Source organism: Camellia sinensis, chromosome 3, assembly GCF_055761805.1.
Source record: "Camellia sinensis isolate YWXY chromosome 3, ASM5576180v1, whole genome shotgun sequence".
NCBI lineage: Eukaryota > Viridiplantae > Streptophyta > Magnoliopsida > Ericales > Theaceae > Camellia > Camellia sinensis.
This window is the reverse complement of record NC_138963.1, coordinates 164,786,210-164,812,519: the sequence shown is the minus strand read 5'-3', so window position 1 is coordinate 164,812,519 and position 26,310 is coordinate 164,786,210. Positions and strand designations below refer to the sequence as shown.

At 39.0% G+C, this 26,310-nt stretch overlaps 2 protein-coding genes across 2 annotated transcripts; one reads left to right on the top strand and one right to left on the bottom strand.

The window, feature by feature from the left end:
* Positions 1–9,645: 9,645 nt before the first annotated feature.
* Positions 9,646–22,120, bottom strand: LOC114272547 (alcohol dehydrogenase 1). Its single transcript, XM_082918565.1, has 10 exons — positions 22,057–22,120; positions 12,347–12,483; positions 11,310–11,356; positions 10,867–11,192; positions 10,705–10,787; positions 10,554–10,629; positions 10,396–10,457; positions 10,201–10,296; positions 9,946–10,107; positions 9,646–9,863 (listed from the first exon to the last, which is right to left on the bottom strand). Exons 1-10 carry the CDS (start codon positions 22,118–22,120, stop codon positions 9,747–9,749), a joined length of 1,170 nt encoding a protein of 389 aa, XP_082774691.1. The 3' UTR covers positions 9,646–9,746.
* LOC145821995 (uncharacterized) lies at positions 20,447–25,558 on the top strand. The gene is made up of 6 exons (XM_082918564.1): positions 20,447–23,113; positions 23,208–23,515; positions 23,590–23,995; positions 24,079–24,284; positions 24,615–24,987; positions 25,074–25,558. Exons 1-6 carry the CDS (start codon positions 22,555–22,557, stop codon positions 25,556–25,558), a joined length of 2,337 nt encoding a protein of 778 aa, XP_082774690.1. The 5' UTR covers positions 20,447–22,554.
* Positions 25,559–26,310: the final 752 nt, after the last annotated feature.

The following is a 26,310-nucleotide window of genomic DNA, read 5'->3' as shown; positions in this document are numbered from 1 at the left end:
CATCTATTTCCATTTAATCCCAAATGCCAAATACATGTTGTTCACATCTCAATGCCCCAATTCTAATCACAAGCATGCATTTTATAACAAGTATGAAATGGAAGCCAAACAGATAATAAGTGCCCTACAGGCTTACAAATTTATCCAAGAACATTCTTAGTTACACAAAATGAAGTTTCAACTCAACACAAATACAACCCCGGGCTTACATTTAATAAATAACCATAAAACAAAAATGGAGCCTCAACTCCGAGTCTTCCCAAGTTAGTGCCTTGACAGAGGCATATCACATGTACCTGAAATGGTTTCCCTTATAGGGTGAGCCATAGCCCAATAGAGATATACTGTACAACATATAGACCATGACATGACTAAAGAGGAGTATGCTCATGCCATGCTCATGATAAAACAGTTTATCTCTCTTTTTATAAAGCATGCAATGCTGATAGGCAACAACAGATAAAAAACCATTTCCATTTTAAACCATATCTATTACATGAATACAGGCTCTGTGAGTCTCTAGGTGAGTGTCTGCAAGTAGGCCCTAATGCACTACCATTGTCATTTTTACCAGTAAACTGGAAGGCTCGATACCTAACCGCGCAGTTCTACACCCCCTACCCAGATTCACAAAGTATTCATCTTTTCGTAAACAGATACATTTCCAAACATTTCTCAAAAACAAATACATTTCTAATGAAATGAATGTAATGCAATGTCTAATGCAACAAATGAGGAATGTGGTTCAATTTACCTAAGTCTCATGCATTTCTATAACAATCGTGTCTATTATCCACTGATAGTCCAAAACAGATATTTTTAAACAGATATTTAAACAATTAAATTTCAAAATTTTCTATAAATATAATCTATTCCACATCTCATCAAATATGAACAACTACACTATTTTTCATATCACAATCACGTCCAGTAACCTCTCAAGGTCCATTTTTAACCGTGTCGGTTTTATTCCAACAGATACATTAAGCAAAATAATACCGTTAATGCCCAAGAAAACATCATTTTCTTTCCTAACTCATTCTCGAAGCATTATTCAACTATGACATCCTATTTTGATCAAAAGCCCCCAAAGTTAAACACAATTCCTTTATTTTCTTTAAAAATGCTCTTTTGGTCGTAAACCGGTAAAAATTTCAAAACCGATCGAATCGAAGTCCGTTTTTGTTCAAATTTAAAACATAGCTATTTCATAACCTTATAAACATATTCCAAGTTTACACTTTCGCAATTTGGGCATCAACTCTTTATTTTTCTCAAAATTTCTCTTTTAAACAAATAAATCACAAATTTTCCAAAAATTCTAATTAAATTATATACAACTCTAAGCTCCATATAATCATGTAAAAGTGCATAAAGAAGTGTAGGAAAAATCCCTACCTCAAGCCAAGAAGCTTTCAAATTTTTTGGTAACAGAAATTAAATCTGCTCGGAGCCAAACGGCGCATTTTCCACCCTCTACGTTTTGATCCAAAGCACTAGGGGTCAAAAATGAGTTACACTGGATCAAACCCATGAAAAACCAACATTGGAACCCTTTTTTTCTTTCTTCCTCACAGCATTCTCCCAAAAATTGAACAAAAAATCCTTTTTGGTTACTATTTATAGATATATACACCTAAACAAATATCTAACTATATATACACACCTATATATATATATCAATTAAAAATACATTTCAACATCTTTAATGACAAAAATAAATATAAAATTTTCTTAACACAGAATATGTTTCATTTAATGGTACACACCATAAATATTCATAATTTTTTTATGGTAATCAAATAATAATAATAAAACCACAACACTATTACATGGTTCCTAACGGGTTACAATTTAATCAATTGGGTCCAAAATGAATGGAGTTTAATAATTTAAAATAAATCCCCAACTGAGATTAAAGTGTAAATTCAATTTGATTCAACTCGTTACAACATTTCCTCCTTAAGGAATTTCATTCTCGAAATTTAAACTAGATAACATCGCTGAATCAAAATCAATTACTACTGTAGAAACGCAATCATGGCATAATAACACAACCTCCCAATTAAACATAAGAAATTCACCCTACTCCATAACATATACAATGTACATCCTAATATCAAAATAACATTTCTATTACAACTCTCAAACATCGATAAAAAGGTCTAGATACTTCTCACGGACTTTAGCCTTACGTTCTCAAGTCGCCTCCTTAACCCCGTGGTGTCTCCACAACACTTTCACCAAGGGAATTGTCTTGCCACGCAAGACCTGATCCCGAGTGTCTAAGATCCTCACTGGTCTTTCCTCATAAGAGACATCCTCTCCCACCTCTAACTCAGTCCAATCTAACACGTGTGATAGATCGGGCTCGTATTTCCGAAGCATAGAAATATGAAAAACATCGTGAACTCTAGATAGTGGTGGTGGCAATGTTAACCGATATGCCACTTCCCCAATACGCTCCAAAATCTCAAAAGGCCCAATAAAGCGCGGAGACAACTTCCCTCTCTTCCCAAACCTCATCAAACCCCGCTTAGGTGAGATCTTAAGAAATACATGATCTCCAACCTCAAAAGATAACGACCTCCTTCTACGATCGGCGTAGCTCTTCTAACGACTCTAAGCTGTAACCAACCTCTTATGGATAAGAGCAGTCTTCTCCATCGTTTCCCGAACCAACTCTGGGCCTATCATAGGTGCATTACCCACCTCGGCCCAACACACTGGGGATTTACACGATCAGCCATACAAGGCCTGAAATGGTGCCATACCAATATTCGACTGGAAACTGTTGTTGTAGGCAAACTCCACTAAAGGCAAGTGTTTCTCCCAAGACCCCTTGAAATCAAGAACACAACCCCGAAACACATCCTCAAGGATCTGAATAGTACGCTATGATTGCCCATCAGTTTGAGGATGATAGGCGGTGCTAAAAGTCAACTTAAAGCCCAAGGCACTCTGTAGGCTCTGCCACAACCGAGTCGTAAAACGTGGGTCTCTATTTGAGACAATAGTCACTAGAACCCCATGAAGTCGGACTATGTCTCGAATATAAAGGTCGGCAAGATGATCTACAGAGTCACTCATGCACATAGGTACACAATGTGTTGACTTAGTCAGCCGATCCACAATCACCCAAATGGGATCACTACCCTGCTGAGTCCTCGAAAGACTCACAACGAAATCCATAGTGACATGCTCCCACTTCCACTAGGCTATAGGCAAGGGTTTTAACAAATCCGCTGGCCTCTGGTGCTTGGCCTTCACTTGCTGACAAGTAAGGCATCTTAACACAAAAATGCTACATCCCTCTTCATCACCTTCCACCAAAACTGGCGGCTAAGATCATGGTACATCTTCATACCTCCCGGATGCACCGCAAGGTGTGAGTGATGAAACTCACGGAGTACCTTCTCCCGGCAAGACTCTGGCACAAAAAGTTGGTCAACATATCTAATACTTGAATCAGAATGCACATTCAGACCCCTTTCCACCTTACCACTAGCATTCTTCTCTCGGATGGTCTCAACTTCTGGATCACCCCTCTGTGCCTCAATAACTCGACTCACTAGTGTAGGTTGTGCAACTACAGTAAACAAGGTAGCCAACTCAGCAGACTCGCTAAGATGCAAGTCAAACTCGCCGATAGTACCCAACATCTCCCATTCCCAAACAAGAATACAAGTTACACTGCCAGAGGATTTCTGACTCAAAGCATCGGCCACAACATTGGCCTTCCCGGGATGATAATGTAATTCGAAATCATAGTCCTCCATGAACTCCATCCACCTCTTCTGCCTCAGATTCAGATCCTTCTAAGAAAACAAGTACTTTAGACTCTTATGATCCGAGAACACCTCAAAGTTCTCGCCATATAAATAATGCCTCCAGATCTTCAGGGCAAAGATCACTGCTGCTAACTCTAGATCATGAGTAGGGCAGTTCCTCTCGTGAATCTTTAACTGCCGTGAACCATAAGCAACTACCTTCCCCTCCTGCATCAAAACACAACCCAAACCTTCACGAGATGCGTCAAAATATACAGCATAACCCAAACCCCTCTCCGGGATAATCAAAACTGGAGCAGTAGTAAGTCTAATTTTTAACTCTGAAATGACTTCTCACAAGTCTCACTCTAACAAAATTTGATTCCCTTCCTCGTCAGTCTGGTCATTGGAGCGGCCAAACTAGAAAAGTCTTTCACAAAACGACGATAATACCCGGCCAACCCAAGAGACTCCAGATCTCAAAGGCGTTCTTGGGTTGCCCCAATGTTGCACTGCCTTTATCTTGGAGAAATCCACAGTCACCTCTTTTCCAGATACCATATGGCCTAAGAAGTTCACATCTTTCAGCCAAAACTCACACTTCTCGAACTTAGCATATAACTGATGGACTCTAAGCAACTCCAACATAACCCACAAGTGTTCCTCGTGCTTCTTTTCAGAGGGTGAATAAATCAGAACGCCGTCAATAAAGACAACCACAAAATGATCAAGATACTCACGAAAAACCCGATTCATTAGGTCCGTAAAGAAGGCCGGCGCATTAGTCAACCCAAAAGGCATGACTAGGAACTCATTGTGGCCATACCGCGTACAAAATGCTGTCTTTGGAATGTCTTCCTCCTTCACCCTTAGCTGGTGATAATCGGATCTTTAGTCTATCTTTGAAAAGCAAGAAGACCCCTTCAACTAATCAAACAGATCGTCTATACGAGGTAATGAGTACTTGTTCTTAACAGTCACCCAGTTCAGTTCCGGTAATCAATACAAAGCCGTAATGTACCATCTTTCTTTTTGGCAAAAAGGGCTGGTGCTCCCCAAGGTGAAGTACTAAGGCGGATAAAACCTTTGTCTAGTAATTCCTGGAGCTAAATCTTCAACTCACTCAACTCAGCAGGTCCAAACCTATACGGAGCCATGGAAATCGGTGCCGTGCCCGGCACTAGGTCAGTAGAAAACTCAATCTCTCGGTGAGGTGGTAAACCAGAAAGATCTTTAGGAAAGACAGACTACCCTCGGCAACTCAACCCGAACTATATCACTCTCTGCCCCCAAGAATGTAACAAGAAAGAGGCTAAGCTCGCCTCGACCACGCGGGTCACAAACCGGTAACAAAGCCCTATCAACCTGATCTCCTAAGAAATAAAAGTAGTCACCGCTCGAGGTATACACAGTAACCCTCTAACGGTAATAGTCTATAACAGCCCGATACGTAGACAATCAATCCATACCCAGTATAACATCAAAACTCAACATATCAAGCAAAGCGAAAGAAAATGGAAGTCGACGACCGGCAACCTCTATATCACAATCCCGACATCCCTGTTCTAACACAATCTCACCCCCAACCAGTGACTCTACGCAGAGTAGCAATGCTAACCGAGCCAACTCTAACTCCAATGCTGATGCAAATGCAGATGAGATAAAGGAATGTGATAAACCCGCGTCAATCAATACATTGGCAAAAGAATTGCAGAACAAGAAAGTACCTCATAACCGAAGGTGCTGGCACTAATTTTGGGGTGGTAACAATATACACACATCCAATAGGTCTCTGATCCACCTGTTCCCCTCTCGGAGCATAAGCCAGATGTATAGACTGAGTTGAAGAGGCTCTTGGAGTGGCCCTCGAGGCCTGAGCCAACTATGCTGGCTGGTGACTCTGAGTCTGCCTCAATCCAGATGCACTAGGTGTGCCACCTAACTATGGACAGTACCTCTTCATGTCTCCTGCCTGTCTACATTGAAAGCAAGTCAAAGACTACCCCTTTCCTTGACTCTGGCTTGGTAGGCAGATTGAAGACGGAACAGACCGCTGTCCTCCCCCCTTCTATGGACAAGAAAAAGACTTGTGACCCAACTGGCCACACTTGAAACAAAAAAATCCTCCCTAGCCACCTCTCTCTGCCCCTGAACTTGGCACTGGAAAAGTGGACCTAGATTGTTCCCCATGAAACTGTTGTGGTGTAAAACCTCTCTGCCTGTTGCTGTCTCGGGCCTCACCATGTATCTCCTGGCCTCTCAACCTGAAACCTCTCATCTCCCTCTGTTCAGCTCCTAACCGGGTTTCCATATGTGCCGCTGCCTCAACAAGACGGCTGTACTCCCTTGTCATAGACCCGTCCACATAGTAGGTAAGCTCATTTCTTAGTCGAGTCTCAAACTCGATACAACGACGCTCTTCTGTCCTCACAAGCCCAGGAGCAAATCTGGACAAACTAGCAAAAGTGGCCTCGAACTCCGCCACCTGTGTGCCAAGTTGCTGTTTGAGGTTCTTGAACTATTCCTTTAACCTCTCTCTGACAGTAGCAGGCAGATACTTCTCCTAAAAGGCGTTGACAAAGGCCTCCTAGGTCACTCTAATACATCCTCGCTTGTATTTCCACTACTGACCCGTTTCTCTCTTTAGCTGAAAGGATGCCAAGGTCACTCTCAGAGCGTCGTCCTTAATGTCTAGTATCTCGAACGTCTTAACCGTTTGCTCTAGCTACTCATCAACCTTCAGTGGCTCATTACGATCTCCTACAAAAATATCCGGATTGGTCCAGAAGAACTCCCTTTTTAGCTGGAGTGGTCCTGTCTCTGCAACTGGGGCAGCTGGGGCCTGTGCTAGGTTCTCAGCCCTAAGTATGTTTAGTGCCCCTACTATCTCTTGTGCCAAAGCATCCATGGCTTGTTGCCCAGCTGGCTCAGCCACATTTTCCTGCCCTGTCCCCTTCTCCTGCGCTGGAATCTCATCGGGTATTGTCATCTCGTGACTCCTAGGCTTACCACGCCTACCACTGTCCCTTTTGCGTCTTGACATCCTAATAAAGGTAACACTCGAGATTAGCACAAATCACAATTGTGCTGAAGCTAACTCACCCACGTCTTAAGGCAATGGACAATAGTTAATTCATTCTACATAAGCACATACAGATTTTATTTCTAGATAATGATTGTCCCATGACGTTGCTAGAGTTCCTTTCATAAATAGCAGTGATCAAGTGCTCTTCTGACTAGACTTCCAGGAACTCACAGACCCAATCAACATCTCAGAAATCAAACCCCATACCCATATAATCACATAAGCATGTTATCACATAGCACCTCATCATACAGATATCTCTATCAAGCGCGATAAACCCACTATGGTACTAACCACTTCCCACGTACCCAAAGTATTTGAACCCGGTATGATCTGATATCAAGTTGTAACGCCTTAAAAATTTGGGCAGGGTATATCCATTTATACAACAAACCCACTTGATAGACAAAAACATATTTATAGCTAACTATTCCATATATCCATTTCCATTTAATCCCAAATGCCAAATACATGCTGTTCACATCTCAATGCTCCAATTTTAATCACAAGCATGCATTTTACAACAAATATGAAATGGAAGCCAAATAGATGATAAGTGCCCTACAGGCTTACAAATTTATCCGAGAACATTCTTGGTTATACAAAATGGAGTTTCAACTCAACACAAATACAGTCCTAGGCTTACATTTAATAAATAACCATAAAACAAAAATGGAGCCTCAACTCCGAGTCCTTTCAAGGCAGTGCCTTGGCGGAGGCATATCACTTGTACCTGAAATGGTTTCCTTTATAGGGTGAGTCACAGCCCAGTAGAGATACACTACACAACATATAGACCATGACAAGACTAAAGAGGAGTATGCTCATGCCATGCTCATGATAAAATAGTTTATCTCTCTTTTTATAAAGCATGCAAGGCTGATATGCAACAACAAATATAAAACCATTTCCATTTTAAACCATATCTATTACACGAATACAGGCTCTGTAAATCTCTAGGTGAGTGTCTGCAAGTAGGCCCTAATGCACTACCACTGTCATTTTTACCAGTAAACTGGAAGGCTCGACACCTAACCGCGCAGTTCTACACCCCTTACCCAGATTCACTAAGTATTCATCTTTTCGCAAACAGATACATTTCTAAACATTTCTAAAAAACAGATACATTTCTAATGAAATGAATGTAATGCAATGTCCAATGCAACAAATGAAGAATGTGGTTCAATTTACCTAAGTCTCATGCATTTCTATAACAATCGTGGTTATCCTCCACCGATAGCCCAAAACAGATATTTTTAAACAGATATTTAAACAATTAAATTCCAAAATTTTCGATAAATATAATCTATTCCACATTTCCTCAAATATGAACAACTACACTAGTTTTCGTATCACAATCACGTCCGGTAACCTCTCAAGGTCCATTTCTAACCGTGTCGGTTTTATTCCAACGGATACATTAAGCAAAATAATACCATTAATGCCTAAGAAAACATCATTTTCTTTCCAAACTCATTCTCGAAGCATTATTCAATTATGATATCCTATTTTGATCAAAAGTCCCAAAAGTTAAACATAATTCCTTTGTTTTCTTTAAAAATGCTCTTTTGGTCGCAAACCGGTAAAAATTTCAAAACCGATCGAATCGAAATCCGTTTTTGTTCAAATTTAAAACATACCTATTTCATAACCTTACAAACATATTCCAAGTTTACACTTTCGCAATTTGGGTATCAACTCTTTATTTTTCTCAAAATTTCTCTTTTAAACAAATAAATCACAAATTTTTCAAAAATTCTAATTAAATTATATACAACTCTAAACTCCATATAATCAAGTAAAAGTGCATAAAGAAGTGTAGGAAAAATCCCTACCTCAAGCCAAGAAGCTTTCAAATTTTTTGGCAACAGAAATTAAATCTGCTCGGAGCCAAACGGCGCATTTTCCGCCCTCTACGTTTTGATCTAAAGCACTAGGAGTCAAAAATGAGTTACACTAGATCAAACCCATGAAAAACCAATATTAGAACCCTTTTTTTCTTTCTTCCTCACGGCATTCTCCCAAAAGTTGAACAAAAAATCTTTTTTGGTTACTATTTATAGATATATACACCTAAACAAATATCTAATCACAAATATCTAACTATATATATATATATATATCAATTAAAAATACATTTTAACATAAATATAATATTTTCTCACAACATAATATATTTCGTTGAATGGTACACAATATAAATATTCACAACTCTTTTATGGTAATCAAAAAATAATAATAAAACCACAACACTATTGCATGGTTACTAATGGGTCACAATTCAATCAATTGGGTCCAAAATGAATGGAGTTTGATAATTTAAAATAAATCATCAACTAAAATTAAAGTATAAATTTAATTTGATTCAACTCATTACATGAAGTGAATGAATAAATAAATATATGTAAAAAATTTGTTTTCCAAAACCCCAAGAGAAATTATGAACACAAAATGCAAGTGACATAGATCATAGCAAACTTAGGCCAAGTTTGGCATGTCTAGGAAAAGCCAAAAAGTCAAAAATTTACTCAAAAAGTTAAAAAATTAACACTATTCACCAAAAGTCAACAATTACGGCTGCACAACTCCCAATTCTAATTTTCTCCTACAAACCAATTTTTACAATTTTTTATTACACATTTTTTCATAAAAAGTCAAAAAGTTAATCCAAACATTTTTATTTTCTTCCTCAATTTTTTAGTCCAAAAAGACAAAAAGTGCACTTATTTAGGACACCCCAAACAACCCCTTAATATTAAAACAGAGTCTCCAAGTAGTAATCTAAGCTTCCCCAAACAGACTTATTATACATATAGTCTTTTTTTTATCACTCAAAAAAAAAAAAAAAAACAACCACGGTCGTTGTGGCAGTCACTCCCTCAACTCAGAACTTAAATTTCCATGCGAATGATGCAGCGGAGACTCTCACCACGCAGCATGTACTCAAATGCCTTGTTGATCTCCGCAAATGTCACTTCATGGGTGATGAATTTATCCAATTCCAGCTCCTACAATTGGTTTTTTTGATCAATGTGAAATTTCCTAGTTTCAGATTTATTCAAATAATAAGATGTGTGAGATAGATTTTACCTTGTTCATGTACTTTTCCACGACAGATGGAATGTCAGAGCGGGGCTTGTAGTTGCCATAGAAGGTGCCCTTGAGAGTCCTTTCATTCAACAGATTCATAGGATGAGTTTTGAACGCATCGTCTTTGCTTGGCACGCCAACAAGCACAGCAACTCCCCAACCCTGGAAAATAAAAAATCATATATCCCAATTTTAGAATAACACATTACTATTAGTTGATACTAGTATTGAAAGTATATCATCGCTTATTATTACATCGTGAACGCATTCAAATGCAGAGATCATGGCGTTGACGTTTCCAGTACATTCAATACTACGGTCCACTCCTCCATCTGTCATCTCAGCAATCACCTGCCAATCAACAAAATTTCAAATCTCAGTAACTAACAATATCAATACTTCAATTTAAGATCAAACACAACACAAAATATGAAATGTTTTGAAACTAACCTCTTGAATAGGCTTGTTATGATCTTTTGGGTTCACAAACTCAGTACAACCAAACTTCTTGGCTGTTGAAGCAAAGAAATTTGAACCATCATCAACAATCAGTAAATAGAAGCAAGCTTGAGAACTTGGGAAATTGTAGATTCAATTAATAAACTCGCCTTGGTCAAATCTATTGGCATTCAAATCAATTCCAATGATCCTTGAAGCACCAGCAATCCGACACCCTTCAGCAGCCTGATAATTTTTGCCAAAATATAACATGAAAGAGAACAAGAACAAGAAGAACAAGAAACAGCAATATTTACTTACAGCTAGGCCTACAGCCCCCAATCCAAAAATGGCAACGGTTGACCCTTTTGCTGGTTTGGCAACATTTAGAGCCGCTCCAAGTCCTTCGAGCCACAAAACCAAAACCCATCATTAAAAATCATGATTCATTATGGAATAAATGTGGGTTTTTGTTTTCAATACCTGTCGATACTCCACAGCTGAGAACGCAAACTTTGTCAAGCGGGGCTTCAGGGTTAATCTTGGCAAGACAGCCAACGTGCACGACCGTGTATTCGCTGAACGTGGACGTGCCAACAAAGTGATAGATAGGCTTTCCATCGATGGAGAACCTTGACTGGTTATCATTAAGCATAACCCCTCTATCAGTATTAATCCTGAGGAGGTCACACATGTTGCTCTCTGGTGATTTGCAGTGGCGGCAATCTTTGCACTCCCCGGTGAAAACTGGGAGGACATGATCGCCAGGTTGGAGCTCGGTCACACCCTCACCCACACTCTCCACAATTCTAATTAAAACAAACAATTTTAACAAAATAATAAGTACAAAGCTGTACAAATAAAAGTATTATTTGTTGGTGTAAATTTGTTTTCATTGTTGAATAAATCACTAGGGATGTTCATACCCTCCAGCTTCATGACCAAATATGCGAGGAAAAACAGGTGTTTGTCCCTGAAATAGAATTAAAGAAATTTCAGTCCCAAAACAATATTAACAAATCCAAAACTACCATCTGTAAATTCCTCCACTGATATGGTAGTTTCTGCGTACATCTCATCCTCTCCACACCGCTCAATATATGGAATAGTCTTAAGATGTCTAGGGATCAATGAACAGAAAAATCAACAATCAACCATCAATCATATGGGGAAGGATTTTTATTTTTATTTAATTTTTTATTTTTAAAGTTCATATGAATTAATTAAGAAAAATAGAGGACATCAATGCATTGTTAAGATTTTTAAATAACTAGAAAATGGAGGAAAGTTTAAGGATGCTATAGAATTATGCAAGTTTAGAAGGTTTTGTTGTTAAGTTGGACCTAATTTTCAAAACCCAACAATCAATTAAAATATCAAAGATAACCTCACTTACATATCATTAGATCTAAAAAATAGGTGTGCATATCATTTTCCTTGTTTATAGTTGAGAGTAGTGAAATGGAAGACTGTGTTACTACATGAAATGTACAAAAAAAACTTTTAACTGTGTTTGATTGTTGAATTTGGGAAGGAATTTGAAAATGAAAAGAGAAAGGGTAAGAAAAAATATAGGTGAAATGTAAATGAAATGAAATGAAATGAAATGAATAATATTAGGAATTATGAAAAAAATATCATGAAATGCATCATGAAATTTTTTTATCCTTTGATTAGTGCGTGATGTTTTATTGTATATGTAATCTAAAGGTGAAAAATCTTTCATGATTATTTTCATGATCCCTAACATTACTCGAATAAAAGAGTAATGATTCATCCTCCTTTTCCTCCCACCCCCTTTGACCCCCTCTCTCTCTCATTGGTTACCTTTTCTTTTTCTTTTTCTTTTTTTTCCTGCTCCACCAATCACCCCTGCCACGTGGCAAAGGGGGGGTGAGGGATGACCCCAAAAGAGGGTCCCAAGCATTATTCGAAGATTAATTAGTGAATTAATTTAATTTACCTTGGCTTCCCAGAAGTAAACATCAGTGTGACAGAGGGCGGTGAAAAGGATCTTCACACGAACTTCCATTTTCTGTGGCGGCGCAACCTCCACCTCTTCCATCACCAATGGCTTCCCTGCTTCCCATGCCACGGCCGCTGCAAACCATCATATTCCCACACAATCAATCAGGGCAGGGAGGGAAAGGACAAGTAAGTCATTATATAGAGAGAGAGAAGCCTCGTCAAATTATACATTTAAAAGTAATGTTAATAATAGCCCACATTTTGATTTGATGTGATGTAAGGTTTCAGATGACATTAATCATATTATTTCATCGAAATTATATATTATAAGAGCAATGGTAAGTGTCTCGAATTTGTGTTACGCAGTTCGAATTTTAACTTATCTCGAATGGTTCGAATTTTATTTTGTCGGTTGTCTGGCCGGTCGTTTGGCAAAAAAATTGACAGCCGTGATCGACAAAGTGACAAATGTAATAAACAAATGTTTTATCCGATCGTCTGCTGAACACAAGTTTAAGTCATTCGAAGCAGTTAAATTCGAGGCACAAGGATTATGATATTATAACGTTGTTGATGATATATTATAAGCCCAAAAAGATCAAAAACAAACAGAATCAAAGAAAAACCAGTTGAGAAACAGAGAAACCAAAAACACAAAGAAATGTGAAGATCAGACCTTTGCAACGAATGACCTGACCACTTTTCATCTCTCTTGCTTCCTTCTCCCTTTCTCTGTATGTATATATGTATTATTGTATTGTATGTATTAAGTCTGTGTATGATTATATTTGATTCTTTTGAAATTGTTTGGGGATGAAAAGGTTTCGCTGCTGGTCTCATATATATATATACATATATATACTGGCGGTGTTTGAGAAGTTTATTTTTTGATTTTTTTCACTAAAAGATAAATTGGTTACAAAATTAAAAAAAAAAAAAAATCTAAACAAAATATCACATTAAACTCCATAATCATTTCGTTTTTTTTTCTCATAAATATCACATTCAACTACAAAAAAATTCAACTATCTTCTTAAACATAATTTTTTTTTTTCTTCAATAACATCTTACAACTAAAAAAACTTACAAACAAAACCCACTTCCCAAACACCCACACTGTTGATGTACGAGAAAACCCATTTGCTGTTTTGTTATTTTTTTTGTAAATTAAAATAAAAATTAAAAAAGAAATAAGGCTTCCTTGAAAATTAACTAAAAAATATTTTATTGACTAAAAATAATTGTAAATAAAAATTAATTTGTTTGACACATTTTTTATTTATTTTTTATTTTTTTAATATATTTTTTAAATAGCTAAAATTGAATGTTTGATTGAAAATGAGTTTGTCAAAATGAACAAAATAATTTTTTTTATTAATAAATTAACTTTTAAATTGACCGTTTGCTTTTTCCGCCACAATTTACGTCCAAAGGATAAAATTATCTTTTTCACACATTATAATAGTGGTTTATATATAGATATATATTTTTGAAATTAATTTTTATAGTTGAACATGAAATTTCTTGATAATTATTCAGTAATCTCGGAATATGGACACGTGGTATTCATAACATTATGATTGCTGAAAATTGTAGATAAGTGAGATGTTGTGTTAGATAATTGAGAAATAGAAGAGAGATATTAAATAATGATTAGTTAGGGAGTATAAACAAGTGATATTCTAAAAATATTCAATAATTTTCCAAATTTCTTACAGTAAAAGGAGAAACGTAATTTTAGGATCACCCTATTTCTAGTAACGAGTATTCTGGCCGTATATTAGTGTCACCACATTCTAGACTTCTGGTAACAAATACTGTTGCTTTACCCCCACCTTTTTTTTTTTTTTTAAAAAGAAAAAAAAAGAAAGAAAGAAAAAAAAATTATCAAAATATTATGCGTAGTGATACATTATTTTATTATTATTATTATTATTATTATTGTTTTTGAATAGCACAAAATTTGGATTAATTTTATTATTAAAATAATAAGCCAATTACAAATGTACAGACAAACAATATCATAATAATAATATTTTTTGTATGTTCATTTTAAGTGAGACTCACATATTTCAAATGCTTAGTAGATTTAGATTTTTTTTCTAAAGTTCTTTTTTTTTTTTTTAAATATTTAGTGAAGGCATTAAAATATTAAAAAAAGAGAAGAAGCTACAATAGGTATTCTAGTACTTAATTGGATCTTTTAATTAGGGATTTTTCTGGCATTTAATTAGTGCACAAGAAAATTATTAAGGAAAGGTTTTGTTGTTTGGTAAACTTGATTGAGAAGTATGGTTTTGAAGCAACAATGATTCAGAATGTTAATTTTGATATTTTAATGGAGTATTAATGATATGGTAATGAATAAAAAAAATTAAATAAAAACAAACATAGACCAAAACATCATATCACTATGGATGAAGCACACTGTCAACTCACTAGAGCAAGCTTTAGAACTCAAGAATTAGAGCACCAAAGCATTTTTCGTTTTGAAGTCACCTAATTAATGAGTTGAAAAATGTTTGAGACCACTAATTCCACACCACTAATAGACCACTAATGACGTGGCAGACGTGGACCCCATCACTGATGTGATAGTTTGACTTTTGTTGTTGTTGTTGTTGCACTGCCAACTCATTAAAACTACCATTAGTGCTCCAAAATTAGAGCACTGAATCAGTGCTGTTAGAGCATTCGCATCAGGATCATCAAAATAAAAAAAGTTAAAATATATCTAATAAATCATTAAATTCTCCCTCTATTAGTCTCAACAAATTTTTTCTAAATTAATTTTTTGTTAAATTTGCTACAGTACCTCAACAACTTTGTTGAGGCACTGTTCATTCGCTACATGTTTTTTTATTATATTTTCTGGAGCAAAATTGGGCCAAAATCTTTAAACTGGTCGTCCATCCAAATGTCCTCTCGGATATCCCACCGGATGTCCCGTGAGTGCTTGTAGCAGAAGAAGAAAAATGCCGAAAATTAGTCTAACCGGTCGATCGGTTGGTCAACGGCAAATTTTTTTTTTTGTTGGTATTTTTTGAGAATTATTTGGACTACACTTCATCAATTTAATAAAAAAAGAAAAAATAAGAAATACAATAAGAAATTAATATTTTAATAATATTGAATTAGAATAGAAAGTTTAATATAGTGAGTATTAAAAATGTGACTAGCTAAAATAGTAAAAGTGGATTTTAAGTTAAAATTTAACTCAAAATTTATTGAAACTAATAGGGATGCACTTAGTGAGTTACTTAATTGTCCTACAGATTTTTATCTCATTTAACCAGGAAATCCATAGATTCTTGTACATTCTACATGTAACTAGAAGAAAAAAAAAATAGAAAAAAAAAGTTGAAATGAAAATAAGAAACAAATAATCAAACTAAAAATAAATAAATTTAAACATAGTTCAACTTAAACAAGCAATATAACAACAAATCAAAACACGATTCACTAGAAATTTTGTGGTTTGAATCTCTGTACTTGCGTATAAGTTTTATTTCCCCGTGTATTGAGGTTTATTATTTAGGGTCATGCTTAAGTGTGCAACCCCCTTAAGGTTGCACACCATATGCAACCCAATTGTTAGCCGTTAGATTACAATAATTGATCAAGACCATTGAATTGTTTAATCCTGAAAAAGTTGAAACCGGGGCAACCGGTTAATGCTTGTATTTGCATGATTGCATCCCACTCACTCTCTGTATTTCGTCTCTATCTCTCTCTGTTCTCCTCTCTGTGTAAGGTTGAGTCAGTGTAACCGTTGATTTCCATTACAGGGAGAAGCCCCTGTTGGGTTCGTTCCATTGGCGAAGCTCTGTAGGGAACAGTATAACGGGCGATTTCCAACAACAACGTAACTAGAAGGCTGTGTTGGTTCCATTGCTGAAGTGAAGCCCTTCTCTCGAACTAGATATGAGGTATGGAGCTGTGTCCCTCTCTCTGTCTCCCTCTCTGTCTCTCTGGCCCGTTCACTTCAGCTATTTTCCCTCAACTAAACCCCCATCCTAACTTCAACCGCTCTACGCTTCGCTCCAACGGAAACCCCTCCATTGGCAGCTAACCTTTCTCTTTCTGTTTCTCAAGCGAGTGTTTGTGTTTGCACAAACAGGTAACCCGTGTGAAAATGTCATGTTTGTGTTTGTGTTAACAATTTTCGGTCATCAAGTAATTGTTGGTAGTAATGTCATGTGCAGTATGGCCCCAGCGGAAGTTAAAAGGGAAGGTGATGGTTATGACATTCCAAATGAAGCAGATGACATCCGTTTGATGAATGAAAGTCGGGCAGAACCTGATCATGGTTGCGAAGCTGGTCCGAGCAATGAAGAAGCAACCAACATGAACGTTGAAGATGGCGGAGCCGATGTGAAAAAAGAAATGGTTGACGATGCTCATCGCAATGACATGGTTGGTGATGTTGAACGTGCTATTCTGGAACAGAAATTTGATTCGGTCGAAGATGGAGAAGATTTCTACAATGCGTATGCTAAAGCCAAGGGATTTAGTATACGAAAATCCAGATTTAACACAAATAAAGAGGGAAAGGTCGTTAGTAGGCTGTGGTTGTGTTCAAGGGAAGGTCAGAGATTACCAAAATACTTGGACCGTGTTGCTGAGAAGAGTAGAGCTCCCAAGGCACTAACAAGAGTAGGTTGCAAAGCCCAATTTCGCATACGGTACGATGCGGATGCTGGTGAAGGGGGAAAGTATGTTGTGACTCACTTCGTCGCAGACCACAACCATGAATTGGCGGAACAACACTGTGTGATGTATCTGAGGTCACATCGCAGTTTAAACAGCGGTGACAAAGCTCAAGCAATGGCTATGCGCAATGTCGGTGTGAAGACTAGCCAAATCATGGACTATATGGTAAATCAGTCCGGGTCTTATGAGAATGTTGGTTTCATCCGCACGGATCTGCACAACCATATTCAAGCCGAACGTAGAGCAGAAGTTGAGGATGGTGATGCGCAGGGTGCGTTGGTTTACCTATGCGCAAAACTTGATGTTGATGCACGTTTTTTTTACAAGTATGATGTGTGTAACGATAACAAGTTACAAAATCTGTTCTGGGCAGATTCGAAATCGCGGGCCGACTACGCAAAGTTTGGTGATGTGTTGATATTTGACTCAACTTACAGAACCAATGCATACAAGAAACCGTTTGTCATGTTGGCTGGTGTGACTAGCCACTTTAGGACCACGATATTTGCATGTGTTTTGCTAGCTAATGAGACAATTGAGACATACACATGGGTTTTGGAAACATTTATGGAGGCGATGGGCAATAAAGCACCTGTGTCCGTACTGACAGATGGGGATAAGTCGATGCGAGAGGCAATCAGAAGAGTATTTCCAGATGCAAGACATCGATTATGTAATTGGCATCTTGGGAAAAATGCTGTTTCAAATGTTCACATAAGTGGCTTTGCACATGCTTTCAAGCAGTGCATGGACATGGAAACGGATGAGACAAAGTTTGAGCATGGCTGGACGACAATGGTCGAAGAATTTGGACTTCAAACCAACAGTTGGGTGTTGGAGACATATGAGAAGCGTCATATGTGGGCTGAGGCATATATGCGTGGACATTTCTTTGCTGGGATGAAGAACACTCAGCGCTCGGAGTGTATGAATGCTTATTTCAATCCCTTCCTCCAACACAAATTGAAGCTATATGAATTTGTTAGGCACTATGATCGGGCTCTTGCAAGGATAAGGTATAACGAGGCTGGAGATGATGCTGAAACAAATAACACTTTTCCGGTATTGATTACTCCATTGCGAGATATAGAGAGACATGGAGCTGAGCTATTCACCCGAAATATATTTAGAATGTTCCGTGATGAAATCTTAGAAGAGGGGAAGTTGAATGTGAAGGATGTGTTCCCTTTGCCGGATGGTCAGAAATGCTACTATATTCATAAGTACAGAGTGAAGGACAGATCATGGATAGTAACACACAGTCCAATGGATGCTGCAATGAGATGTTCTTGCATGAAGTTTGAGTCGTTGGGGCTACCTTGCTGCCACATGATATGTGTTATGAAAGCTGAAAATTTAACGCAAATTCCCCCAACTTGTGTGCTGCATAGATGGACAAGGGCTGCAAGCAAGGATGGCCAGCAATGGCCTCAACCCTCAATTGATAGCACTACAACACAGACGGCCCGGTATGGGATATTGTGTTCTTCCTACAACGAAATGTGTTTCTATGCCTCGCAATCAACGGAAGGTTTCAAGGATGCTAGGGATGCATGTCTTCCAATGACGACCCGGATGAAGGAGTTATATGAGAGGAATTTGAACGGTGGAAATGGAGACAAAGGGAAACATTCATTCTGTCGACAATTTGGAGTAGAAGATCCTGATGTTGTGAAGACAAAAGGGAACCCAGGACGGGCCTCGTCCAACTGTCGAAGACCAAGAAAATGTGGGAATTGCAAATGCATTGGGCACACAAAGCGAACGTGTCCTAAGGTTCGGTTTAGCCGAACAGTGGGTAATAACTCAGATGCAGATACACCCCACATAACTGACCGTGAGTACAATGCGGAGTCATTGCCCGTTCGCTGCAAAACTGGGTTGGTGGATCCAAGTACACCGCACATTAAGCAACGGCGACTATTTTTTGATGTTTCTCCTGATTCCAAGCAGCCTGTGGGCCAATACGGTAGTGTTGAAGCAGCAGTGTGGAAAAATGATTCGAACACAATTGATGAGGTGAATCAGGTAATTGTATAATTTGTATGATTTACTTATTCCCTTAGCTATTGAAAACACATGGAAATAATGTATGTAGTTTTCATTTTGCACGGATTGCTGTACGTAACGTGTAAATAATTGGTTATGTACAATGCCAGGAAATGGCACAACGTTACTTATGTACAAGGCCACGAGTTGTAAATTTCCCATATTGTTTAGAGTGATGTTGTCATTTGTGTTTGCAGTGACTTGTCATTTTCAAAACTAACTGAAGGTGAGGTGAGATATATATGGGTTGTCTGTGTGTTGTTTTGGGTGGGAAATTGGCTTATGTCTGTATTCCAAGATTCCTATTGCGGGTTGCTTGTTTCTGTTCCATATTTGGTTGGATCTAACTGAAGGGTTTTTTTGCGGTGTGGTTTATCAACTAACGATGTGTTTCGCTTCGTATTGATTTGTTATGACTTGTGTCTGTAAATTAGTATTATATTTCGAGTAAAATACGAATTTTGTCCAAGTGGGTTTGCAAAATTACATACCAGCACATGTATTTTGTATATAATCCAAGTGGCAGTTAATTTTGGGTGTTACTTGGAGAAAGTAACCCAACGAACTCGTTACTTTATCTCCATGCCGATCGGTATATGAATTACGAGTTACGAACAGGAGTTGTGAAATTATTTAATGTTTACTATGGGTTTATTGTTAGTAAAATTATGGTGGGCCTATATGGACAGCAACGAAGCAGTAATTTAAAGTTGACAAGTTCAAGAAGAAAATCAAGCAATTGTGGTATTGGTTCAAATGCCTGAAATGGATGAAGACTTCTTTCGATGAAGTGATGGTAACAAAGTAGAAAGTAACAAAGTAGAAAGTAGAAAGTAGAAAGTAAGTTGTTGTGTTGTTGTGTTGTTTGTAACAAAGTAGAAAGTAGAAGGGAAAAAACTACACATAAGTTACAATGTAGAAAGTAAGTTGCCACCTGTCGAAGTGCATATAATTGAAGTTACCACCTGTGCCCAGGTCCTTTTAGCCTTTCCTCGACAGATACAGACTCCCAATTCGTTCATGTTTCCTGTTGGAGGGTGGCCACTAAATCCATGAGCACTGCCAGTAACTGCTCCAGCGTGTAAGTCAGGTGGCATGCAAGATTCAATGTTAGTTGAATGGAGCAGCTGTTGGGAGGATGTGGGAAAAATAGGTGCAAAGAGGAATTTTTAATCTAATATCCAATCAGAATGTAGGTGAAAATATGAGTGAACTTTTTTTTAAAAAAAAGTAGTTCCCATTTTTTGGATTATAAACCCGAGATGTATATTTTGTTTTTGATATAAACAAGTTGTGTATTTTCGTTACGTAAAATGTAGGATAACAATTGTGTTTAAGTCATTACAATACAGAAAAAGGTTATTTCAAACGTATTTTCAAGTTTACCGACATTGAATATATTTTGATTAAATTACAGGGAAAATTCAATATTTGGCAGAGTTTGATGATTCATAGTCAGGGGCAGTAACTGTGAGTGGCCAAGTGTTGCGGTTCATTGACCCAGTTTGCAAGGACTGTGGTTGTGTTTAGTGGACAATATTCTGTCGATTTTTGTCTCATAATGATGAGGGACATGCCCCACAATGGTGAAAAGGAAGGTCGACAGGGAAGAGTCAATATTTGGCAGAGTGGACTTGAAGATTCGAAGTCGGGGCAGTTACAGTGGCAGTTATGGTGTAGACGTGTAGGATCATGCAATGATGGGCCACAAAAACAGTATACGGATATCAATACTAAACCTCCACTTCTATCTGTCGAGCTCCCTTTTCTTGTGTTTATTTCATGGCCACCAACTGTTTTAAACTTCTGTCGACAGAGCAAGGCTCCTGCTTTGTCTCATGCTTCCTCCTGAAAGTGTGCCCGCTAACTCCGTGACTGGTGGTAAAAACTTCCCCTATCACTTCTAGGTGACCCACATGCAGAGAGCCCACTTTCAGGTCGTGGACATTCCTTCAGACTTGGCCACATGCCCTCGATTAAGTGGACCATCTGTCGACAGAGACTGGCAAAACTTGGTGCAAACAATGGCCCCCATGTTCAAGTTAAATATTGCGGAAGTGATTGAGACCCCCCCAATCACCACCACCCCCCCCCACACACACACGTGGGGGCTGCTGTTTGGAGAAGGAAAAAAAATAAGAAATTGAAAAAAAAAAAAAAAAGTGGCCAATCAGAGAGAGAGGGGGTCATGGGGGTCCAAGTCATATGATATTTAACTTCAACGAGGGGGCCATTGTTTGGGCCCAAAACAAGCATAAAGTACAGCCCAATATAAGAGCTTTTAAATATACTGGCCCCATCATAAGCTATAAAAGACCCACCCTTTCAACTTCAAAACACTTCATTTCCCTCTGATTCGAACTCCCCAGACTGTACTCCTTCTTCTCAACCATTGCCGTTCAAAACCAGAGCACCACAAAACCCTAAGCCATAGCACCGAAAAAATCTCAACCATCTCCATCTGAGGAGAACAATGAAGACCTACTCCGCTTCCCGGACCCTATCAGAGCACTTATCGCTCCTCTAAAATTTGCTGCAACCCTATTGCCCAGCCCAAGCTCTGTCGCTAAGGCTACTCTAGGCCCTACCTTCGCGTCTTACTTCCCAGACGAGCTAGCTCCATACTATCCCCTTGGTAATGGTGAGAACCTTCTTCTCAACCAAGCTGGACTCAAGTGGACTAACTGGAATGTCAGCAAAAACCCACTCAGAGGGTGGAGGTCACCAGACTCTGATTGGCGAAGCTGGGCCAGGAGAATTGAAGGTCACGACGCCGAAGTATGGAAGCACCAGGGCATTGCTGAAGCAATTAGACTGTCGACTAAAATTTATGACGTGGAGAAAGGGCTGATTGCTGCTGCTGCATGCTTTTGGTCGCAGTCTAGTAACTCCCTACTCCTCAATTTTGGTATGATTTCCCCTACCATCTTAGATGTAGCTCACTTGACTGGTCTGCCAATCTTGGGCAATCCAATTCATGCTCTCCTTGAGCCTCCAAAAGTGACATTTACTTTAAACACTGACATGTGCTATACAGATTTTGCCAAAAAATACCAAGGCAAGCGTGGTTCCCCTGTCGATGACAAAGAAAGAACTGCTTTTTACTTACTTTGGCTTTGTGAGTTTCTTTTTTGTGTCCCTGGGTACAAGATCACGAAAGAATACCTCCCCCTTGCCTTGTGTATGCAAGACGGCCAACTTATGGCTTTAGCCCCTTATCTTCTTGCCACCCTTTACAAGGCCCTATTTTCCTTTGTCGACAAGAAGATTTCTGGCAACTGTGGTGGCCCCTTCTGGCTCTTCCAGGCCTGGTTGTATGCCTATTTCCCTGAGGCATGACCCCCACCACCTAACACCTTAAAACCTGTTTGCCACTCCTATGCTGAGCAACTGCTCACTTATAACAGCCATTCAAAACTCACTTTCACAAATCATCTTACCATGTTTTACAACCTTCCTTCCCAGAGACCTTCCAACCTGTACATGCCATTTCAAAACTTTGAATTCTCCTCCAGTAGACTTCACTTCCTCTTCACAGACCCTTCTGATTTACACAATGAGCAAGTCCAAGAACAAAATGAGAGTTGGAGACACATTCTCACCTGTAGACATGTCTTGGTTGGCTGTTCCATATCCTCCGCCAAGCTATCCAGCTGCAGTTTTGAGACATACTGTCCCAATCAATGGTCCAGGCAATTTGGTCTTTCCCAGGCTATCCCTTATCCTTATTTCCACCCAACCATCCATGAGGAGATTGGGTCCAGAATCCACTTGAAAGATCCTACACAAGCTGAATCCATTCTGACAGAGAACACCAAACTTTTCCAAGATTTTGGCCCCTTCTTCTTCAAACCTGCTTCGGACTGCTCGGCTGCTTTTGACCATTGGTGGGGACTTATGACTGCCATTATTTTCTGCAAGCCACTTGAAAGCTGCCTTAACGATACTTGTATTCATATTCAGGGCCGCATATCCTCGCCTTCCAAGCTTAAGGCTACAGGTATCCTTCCTTCATATACTTCATATCCCTGACTGTGTCATGCAATTTGTTTTGTTTTTTTCTCTACAACACTAACTTGTTTAACCCTTGACAGCCAAAATTGTGCCTGCTGCTGAACCATTGGTTAGGGACCAACGTAAAGGCAAGGATCCAATGGATGCAACTACTCAGACAAACACCCCCTCAGTTCCGAAATTAATGGCAGACTCTTTCGCAGCCGCGCAGACACAAGCACAGAGAGGAGCTACCACCCGTACCCCTGCTGAGACAGAGGTCACGGCGAAGAAGAGAGAAGAGCCTTCCACTGCTCCTGCTCTAAGCACAGACCTAAGTGAGTGGGATATCCCTCTCAGCCAAATGGTTGGCGAAACAACATCAAATCCTTCAGGGCAGCTCTACCAAGTAAGCCTTCACTTTACATATTTACAGCATCTGAATTTGCATTCACGCCCGACTGATCACTTACTTTTGTGCAGAGAAAAAGAAGGAGATTACTCCTTGCTGCTGCTGATGATGACGATGCTTCCACTTCTCCTCAACACATTCATCAAATTCCCAGTCCAATCAGTAATGTACCCACAGAACCAACTGTACAACCAACTCCACCACCACCTGAAGCATCGCAACAAACTCCCTTACAACCTGCTTCACAGTCTTTGCCACAGCAATCCACACAGTCTGCATCACAACATCCTTCCACTTCTCCTCAACACATTGTCCCTTCTGTCTCTAGCCCTCAACCATCACCATCCAACCCCTCCAATTCCCAAACGTCAAACAAAGAATCTCAGAGGATTGAATTTGACATTTCAATCAACAGCCAATCCTCTCCAACAGATGACAACACAAAATCCCCTCAACCAGAAGTTCACCACAACCAAGGTAAATAGAAATACAAATGTTACTGTTCGTTTGGGAAAAAAAAACTTCTCTTTAAGTAACTGGTATTGTTCTCCAATCTACAGGGATGGACATAATACAGGACTCATCTCCACGACCAATGGGCGAGACAGAACTTGAAGGTCCTCATGACTTTCCCCTGCTAGCAGAACCAGAGAAACACCCTCAAGGCGCTGATGCTGCCATCTCATCAGTACCAGAAACAACTCGTCCTCATGCGACAACCACAGCTGAACAAGGCCAACCATCTGCGTGCACGTTATCAGGACAGGTACTACCATTTCCAACGTCATCCTATTTACTCTTTATTACTTGCAAGCATATATTCTCACCAAACTATTAATGTTCACAGGCCGTCGGTCCATGCCAGGATATTTGGGCCGAAGTTTCTATTCTTCAACAAGATCTAGACGAAATATCCCCATTGCCTCAAAGGCTACATCTGTTTGATGCTGAAACTCAACAAACCTTAACCACCTTCATCAACCTCATTAACACCCCAGTTGAAGAAATCATTCTCCACAAACCTGATGAAACCTTGGCCTGTCTTTCTGCTGTTGTAAACCTCTCCCCTAATCCTTTCAACCCCATTCAACTAAAGCAATTGGCCAAGATCATCACAGAATGGCCAACCCTTTCAGAGATGGTTCAGACTTGCTCGAAGGATATTCAAACCAATAAGGATTTCCTAAACGAAGCCCACACCATATCTACTTCACTCAAACTCAGCCAGCAGACCTCTGCAGCCATTCTTCAGCAACACTCAGCACTTGAACTTGAGGAAGCCAAACTCATGGCAGAACTTGCCTCTGTCCGGCAAAGAAAGGCTCATCTGCAGCAGCAACACGACCAGCTTAATCAAGAAGCAAGGATGATGCTCTCCCAAATTAGACATCGTTCTGCATCCATTCAGACAACTAAAGCTGAGTTGGACCAAGCCCAAGCCATGCTGGCAGATGCTCAATCAGAGTGGGGTGTTCTAGGCGTTCTGTTCCCCAAATCCTAGGCTAGTTTATATATGTATTCTTTTGTATTGCACACCTAGGAATGATTTGGAAAGGTAGGAATGATTGCCTTTTTAATGATAAGATTGTTGATGGGCCTGAATTGGCTGAGATGGTGAAAGTGAGGGTTGCACTTTGCTGTAAGCAAAGTTATAGAGGCCTACAGTATTCAGTGGACGACATATATTGTATTCTGGATAGTATCAAAGTCTCATTTAGGGGGTGGTGTTTGGTGTTTTTTGAAACTGGGGTGCAGGAGTTTGGTCAAGCTGTGGTATGCAGGATTTTGGTCAGTCTGTGGTATTACCATATCTTCTTGGTGGCTACTTTTGCTCTGCTGTGCTTCAATGTTGCTATGCTTTGCCTTATTTTTGGCTTGTTGCTCTGGCTTAGTTTATGGGGTCAAGCATGCTCATTTCTGGTTGCTGCTCTGCTGTGCTTCAAATCTGCTCTGCTATATATGTACTCTGCTGCTGCTATATGGGATCAACGAATAGGCTTCAGTCTGCTGCTGCATATTGGCCTTTTTGCAATTGTTTGAATGATGTTTTGGTGTGCTGTATTGGAAGTCTGCTGTTGGATTGGGGAAAGTTATTGGAGGTCTGCTGCGGGCCTTGTTGTAATTGTTGGTCTGCTGCTGTACTAATTTTTTTTTTTTGGAGGTTGAAGGATCAGGCTCAAGTCTCAATGGAGGTTGAAGGTTCAGGCTCAAGTCTCAATGGTGGCTGTATGGTCTGAAGTTTGTTCATGCTGCCTTGGAGTTTCATCTGGTTGCCCTATTATGTGGTTTTGTGAGGATGGGCTTGGAGTTACATTGTTATTGTTTTCCTTCTGTTTTTGTTTCTCTTCGTTGGTCTCCAACCTCCTCTTTGTTGATGTATCATTGACACCTTGTATGTGCTTTTCCATCAATACAGTTTTTTGTTTTGCTGAACAAAAAAAAAAAAATTGAATATCAATAATCTGTGTTTTTAATGGTCTGTTGTATGGTTGTTTTTATTTTTTGTGCAATTTTTCACCGTTTGTGCATTTTTATGAAGTAATCAATTCCCCTTCAAAGTGCATTATAGTCACCGCCATTTGTTTCTTCTGTGGGCTTTTTTTTGCTTTGTTTTGGACAAAATCATGGCATTAAAAAAAATCGAACAAACATAATTCATGTGGTAAAAGCGAACAAACATTACTACTTTCAACTTGCATTGTTTGTTGGACAAATATCACATTGCACTGGACAAACATTAGTATAGTCATTTGGGCAAATATGACATTGCATTGTTTGTTCTGTACTGTACC